The sequence below is a fragment of the Cyprinus carpio genome, chromosome A5 (assembly GCF_018340385.1).
Source record: "Cyprinus carpio isolate SPL01 chromosome A5, ASM1834038v1, whole genome shotgun sequence".
Lineage (NCBI taxonomy): Eukaryota > Metazoa > Chordata > Actinopteri > Cypriniformes > Cyprinidae > Cyprinus > Cyprinus carpio.
The window spans coordinates 28,625,023-28,631,607 of NC_056576.1; the positions used below are offsets into that span (position 1 = coordinate 28,625,023).

Genomic DNA, 6,585 nt, shown 5'->3' on the forward strand with positions numbered 1-6,585 from the left:
GAGACCACTGACTCCCAAATGGCACAGTTCTCTGGATAGTGTTTTCATACGTAAACGCAGCCTTATTCTGCTGGATGGAAACAACGCTGTGGAAATCTATAAAGTAATGCAACAGAATCAGCACTTGCATGTTGTGATTCACACCAACAGTGAAATCCATGTGACAAGTAACAAGTGAACAAAATAATAATTTTTTCTCCCATGTTGAAATTCTTTGCTTTAATCTGTGCAGTCCAACAAGTCAAGCCAGCCAGCGATCAGAGGACGGTTGAGTGATTTGTACCTTCCTGCCATCCCAGGAACGATGTCAAACCTACAGGCTGCAAGGGCCAGACTCAGTCACTCATGTCCTTATCTCAGCACCAGCAGACGCCGCTGCTCCACCTGCTCCATCAACTCACAAAGAGCTCCTGACTTCAGCAAGCAGGTGAGTCTGCTTTGACTCTGCGGAGAGATTACACTGCAGCTTTGAACCAGTTTTAAGTGTTGAATTATAAGTTTCAGTTGGTCTCTCTGTTTGACAGTCTCTGTGGCTGGGAAAAATAGTTTCTAAATTGTTTCAGGGCATCTTGACTGCCATTTTTGTTAAAAATGTGCCTTCTTTGTCACCAAAATGGTTTCTGAAAGAGTTACAGTGAAGAATATTTGATTTCTGTCTTCCAGAGTTACCTCAAAGCACAGAAAGAGTCCAAGAAGTCAAATGTAACTGTGAGGATGATGTACCTGGGGCAGGTGCTTCCCGGCAGCACTCAGGATGAGATGAAAGTGCTTCAGCAGACCTGTGGAGGGGAAAACATCTGCGTGTTTAAAGGAATTGTCCAACCTGGAGGTAAAGCTCATTATTCTGTTACCAAACTGAATACACTGCTTGAGATCTTACGCCAATAATTTTTTATATAATCTTTTTATGATATAATTTGTATTTTAAACAAGATTTTTTTTCTCATCTCAAATCTAAAGTCTGGCCACATAAAACTATAAAGTAACTATCTTACCTGATCTACCTAACAAAAGGAAAAGAGACAGATAACATAAATAATATAATATAATATAATATAATATAATATAATATAATATAATATAATATAATATAATATAATATAATGTGCAATGAAATGGAAGAAAAAAATTATCAAGTAATAGAACATGTAATATGTTTTGTAAAATATTTTCATTTTGTTTAATAGATCTGAAATATTTGTTTTAAACAAATTATACTACTGACATAAAATACAAATAATATAATAAATAATAAAAAGTTAAAATAAATCAATTAAAAGGGTAAAATAAATAAACAAATAAATAAATAATAACTTTTTAAAAAGTAAGCAAATTTATTAATAAATAAATATTAACTTTAATCACCAATAGAGCAGTTTCAGTTTACATCCCAGAGACATCTGGGTTTCCCCTTCAGTGCTACTTTCTTTGTAAATGGAATCATGGCAGCCAGGATCAGTTCCTGCTGTGAGTACAGATTTGCCCCTGGCTTTCAGCAAGGCCGCAGGAGCTGCTTCAGACTGACCCGTCTAAATGGAGGAAAACCCTGCTACAAGTGAGATACAGTATGATGGCATGCATCATCAAGAAAAAGATTTAAAGCAGGATTTCTTCTCAAGACCAAATGGGTTGTCATTGCAAACATTTTCTCTTTTTACAGATGTGTGAATTCAAGGCACGGTATTGGCACCCAAGCGATCGATAGTCCAGCTCTAGCCTTGCAACAATCCATCAGTTCTAATGAAGGTTGGTGTTAATGCTACTGCTGTTAGATTTCCCCACTGGCATTCTTCAAACTAATGATCCACAAGAGCACATTATTTCCCGAGTGCCTCACAGTAATCATGCCTTCTGTGCAGGTATTATGGAGTCGTGCCTTCTTCCCCTTTGTTCGTCCCTCTTGGAATGGAAAGATCGGTGCAGAAGATCAGAAAGCTCTCTAAAGATGGAGGTGCTTTGTCTACAGACAGTGAAGATGTAAATAGCAGTGCAAAAGAAAGAAAACGTCACAAACACCATAAAGGACCACGCAGCCAACAAGGAGAGGGCAAAAGTTTGGAAGAATCGCAAGCACATAAAAATGGGAATGAACCTGAAGACAAACCACCTTCCAACACCAAAGAACAACTGCAAACATCAGCAAAAGAACATGTGCAAGGCAAGGAGAATTCAGTGACTGAAAACAAACCTAAAGTGCCAGGTAAGGTGCAAATCTTTTTCAGCGATGTGGTTCACTACTCTTTATTGTGCCTGTGAGCAGACAAGGCCACTGGATAGAGTTGCTTGCCAGCACGATGTAAAACTGTGAAGTCATTAGATTGTATTTTATCTTATAGACAGCACTAACAGTACAGTTGCATTTCTCAAGATTCATTGCAGGAAGGAAAAACCCTGACTAAGCGCGACGGCGAGAAAACAATGGATGCTTCGAAATCGCATGGAAAAAGCAGGAACAGGGAAAGACTGAGGGACTTCTATAAAGAATGTGTTGAAATGAGCACTGGTCTGGAATCAGGCCTAGAGCAACAGAGGTGGTTCAAAGTAAACAGTGAGTCAAGAACTGCGGCTCATTGCTCACAGACAAGGTTTCCCCCTGAAGCTTTCAGCCTGATATTGTGGGAGTCAATCATTTTGCCATAAAGGCTATGACAAAAAGTAGTTTCTAATTCAAACATATACTAAGATTAGAGTGAAGTTTTAAGGCCATTAGAATTGGTCCCATTACTCTACCTATGGGCTACTCAACTTGGGACAAAGGCCACAAAGAAAGACCACTTTAGCCTCAAGATCTGAACTCCTGATTTTTTTTTTAAATAGTGATTATTTTATTTTAATGATCAAAGTACTCTATTTGTGCTATGCAGTACAGCAAAAATCGGTTATCACAATAATAATATAAATTCATATTATGGTTAAGGAACATATCAGAGAGTATAAGATTATTGCCCCAAAAATATTTTAGATGTTATTGCATACCCACATAGTAAAGCATTTCTTAATAACCCAGTGAATTTCATATTTTATAAATAAAAGGTCATTTGAATATATTCTTTTTTATTTGGGACTTGATGACACAAACCAAAAGATAATATTATTCATAATAAACAAATAAATCTGTCAGCAGTGTAATAACAACTGCTTCACATATTTAACAGCTTAATAAAAATAATAATAAAAAGACCCAAAATATTTTACTGAGGGTACCAGATGACATAGTTGATGTATTTGCAGGACATCTTTTTTCCAATCAGACAATGATGAGACATATCAAGTGTAGCGCTAGTTCTGGCAGGTCACATTAGTCTACCTATAGGGACAAGACACCAATCACAGCAACATCCATACAGTATAAGGTCCTTCAGTATTATCAGCAGCTTTCACGTTGCTAAATAACTAATTACCCTTCTCCATCCCCAACTCCTCCTCTCGTCCAGTCAGGATTCTGCCTTCTGAATCCCCTTTGATTCAGACTGATTTCTAAAATGTGTACGTTAAATTATTGAACATTAATGATATCTGCAATACATTTATATTGTTTCTGTTCTGTTTACCTTGGGTGGGGGGGAGTTATCATGCTCTCCCTGCTCATTCATGACAGGCTGCATGGATGCGCGGGGAGTTCTTGCCCAGAACAGAACCATACCACCAATCTAAACTGTATGCTAATTGTCAGTCATCTTTGACGATAGCTGTCCTGACACAAACGATGAAAAGTGAAATAGATATGTGTTTTGTATTATCTGCTAGAGTTTGAGAGGAACAAAATCAAAGAACAACTCACTTCAGGACTCACTGCCAACAGCTCAGCATCAGAGGTGGAATTTAGTGAGGAAAGTGACAATAGTCTCACAGAAGCAAGGAAACCTAAAATGAATAATAAGCAAGGTTAGTATAACTGATAAGTTCAAGCTCTGTATGTGTGCTAATGATTTATGATCAATATCTCCTATAATATTAAAAATGTGTATGTGTGTGTGTGTACAGACATAATATATATATATATATATATATATATATATATATATATATATATATATATATATATATATATATATATATATATATATATATATATATATATATTCATGCTGACAGCCCACCCACTTTGGAGCACGTTTGGACACCCACTTTCACTTGGATTGAGCACTGAAGAGCACCGTGAGCACCAGCCTCCACGCACTGGCTTGCCATCCTGCACCTGTTATTATTGTGAATAAAATCCACCCTCCGGGGCCTTTTGTTGTTCACGAAGCCAAAACTTGTCGAGTAATTCTTCAAAACTAAACCGTTTATGTATATATATATATATATATATATTAGTATGTAAAAGTTCTTTTAAAGTCATGACAGTTAAGACATTCTCTCTTCTTTTTTATGAAGGTCCAGAGGATGCCAAATCTGAGGAGGAAAACTTACAAAAACAGGTAATCTTAACTTAATTAATTGCTTAAATGTCTATCCTGCAAATCAAATCCAACAGGTATGTCTACAGGTACAGGTATGATATATAATAAGTCTGGCTTTACTCAAACATTCTCATATCTTAACAGTATCTTACAGCCTCTCTATAAAACATGCAATCTTCACAGTCAGTAAGTTCCAAGATAATGTAGCCTACTAGATTATGTTACAAAGTTCATATTCCAGTAATTCGATTTTAGAAATCAAGATGGAAAAATTTAATGAGCAGAAAGCCACAATATTGAATAAAACAGTTAGTCCTGGTCTTTGAGTTTGATGACTGAGTAAGAAGGATTGCTCAATAAGTAAATTACATTTTTTCCCCAACAGTGCTCAAGAGATTGAACATTTTAGATACCCAATATGAAGTCTGCTGTCGTGATGGATGCCACCTAAATCTGATGACCAAATCGAGAAACACAGGTCCTGATGAACTGTCAATGTTTGGCAACAGTAGACCTTGATTAACCTAAATCTGAACCAACCCCCAGTCAATCAACCTTCTACAGAAAAGAACTACTGTATGTTTCATGCTGACTGCTCTGATAAAAAAAAAAATAAAAAAAAAAAAAAAAACTCTTGGAGGTTGTTATAAATCATTATGAATAATGAAGGCATTTTTTTTCCTTCTTTAGATTGTTTGGAAACCAACTTGGCGATCTTGGAGTGAAGACCTTGCTTAGTGGATTGGCTGAACTTCAAGATAAAACAGCAGTGCTGCATGGAAACTCTGAACAGATCCACTTCTCTCCAGTTAACATTGTGATCAAAGAGTTAGACTTAGGTGGAAACGGCATTGGCAGTGATGGCCTGAGGGTGCTGGCCACATTTATGAGGTATCATTCCCACCTTCACAATCTGGGCCTGGCACAGACACCCTGCTCAGACATGGAGGCTTGGACAGTCTTGTTTGAAAGCCTGAAAGTGAACACTGCGCTGACACACATCTTAGATGAAAGCAACCTTGGGGACAATCGTATCAAGCTGTTTGCTGAGGCGCTGAGATCAAATAAGACCTTGAGGAAGGTAGACTTAGATAATAATGGTTTTGGCGAGGTTGGAGAACAGTATCTCCTGGAGGCATTACGCTCCGGGGGAAAATGTTCCCTTGAGCACCTCAGCCTGGAGGGGAACTACATCAGCATCGCACTGATGGTCAACATACAGCAGGAGCTCGAATATTCACTAATCCATCTTCTTGGGAGTTTAAACAGTGGAGGCAAAACTTCAGAGAAATATTTGCTTGGGCTGGCGGGATGTTTTGTGGCCAGCATGTGGGTGCCTCCCAATTACCATCAATTAATTGCCTTACCGCGGTTTTTGCGCCACCAAGCCATGTGGGTGGCTTCCCAATTATGTCTTTGAAGCTGTGAATTGCTTGCATCTGGAGGTGAGATGTTATATTGGTTCAGTGTAGTTTGAGACAGTTTATTGGAGGCAAAATTAGCTTACAGAGACCAGGAATACAGTTTTTGATCTTTGCATCAAAGAAAGGATTAAAAGTAATAAAAACAGACCTGAGATAAAACATATAAATTCAACACACAAAATAAATATAAAATACAAAAATTAAGTTTAAAAATAAAACTTTGTGAATTAAACTTCCTAAATCAATAAAAAAAAACTTTTTTAATTCTGAAATGTTAACTTGGAATTCAGTGTAATTTGAGAAATACAAATAGTTTTTTTGATCATGAATGTAAAATTAGCTGTACCTGGATACAACAAAAAAATATATATACACTCTTTCACCCCCTGACCCAGAATTTGCCTCAATAAAAAAAATAAAAATAAATCATAAAAATTTATTTTTTTGGACAAATTGCACAGTGTGACTACTGAAGTTTATTATAACCTGTGTATATTATCATATTTTGGTTGTATATCACATCAAAAAAAAAAAAAATGATAATAATCAAAAAATACAATAAACACAAGCAAGCTGGGGTCTTTTGTTGAAACCTTGAGTACAATGCCATAAAAATTCATAGTCCTGAGATTCACGTTACAGTTGTTACATTTTCCACACAAGAACAGTGCCTTGATCAAAGCTTTTCCAGAAGTCCCTGGAGGTTGTAGCTGTGCCAGCAAGAAACACTAGCGTACCCTTTGTGTTTTGTCTGG

General features: G+C 36.9%; 1 protein-coding gene across 1 annotated transcript; it reads left to right on the forward strand.

Moving 5' to 3' along the window:
* Positions 1-1,294: 1,294 nt before the first annotated feature.
* LOC122141891 lies at positions 1,295-3,972 on the forward strand. Its single transcript, XM_042750537.1, has 4 exons — positions 1,295-1,746; positions 1,860-2,200; positions 2,369-2,548; positions 3,748-3,972. The coding sequence occupies exons 2-4, from the start codon at positions 1,906-1,908 to the stop codon at positions 3,888-3,890; spliced, it is 618 nt and encodes a 205-aa protein (XP_042606471.1). The 5' UTR covers positions 1,295-1,746; positions 1,860-1,905; the 3' UTR covers positions 3,891-3,972.
* Positions 3,973-6,585: the final 2,613 nt, after the last annotated feature.

Excerpts from the sequence above, each read along its gene's own strand:
- LOC122141891 (XM_042750537.1), top strand. The coding sequence starts at position 1,906 with ATGGAAAGATCGGTGCAGAAGATCAGAAAGCTCTCTAAAGATGGAGGT. Across the intron at positions 2,201-2,368 it reads AAACAAACCTAAAGTGCCAG|ATTCATTGCAGGAAGGAAAA; the intron begins GTAAGGTGCAAA and ends GCATTTCTCAAG. Across the intron at positions 2,549-3,747 it reads GAGGTGGTTCAAAGTAAACA|AGTTTGAGAGGAACAAAATC; the intron begins GTGAGTCAAGAA and ends ATTATCTGCTAG.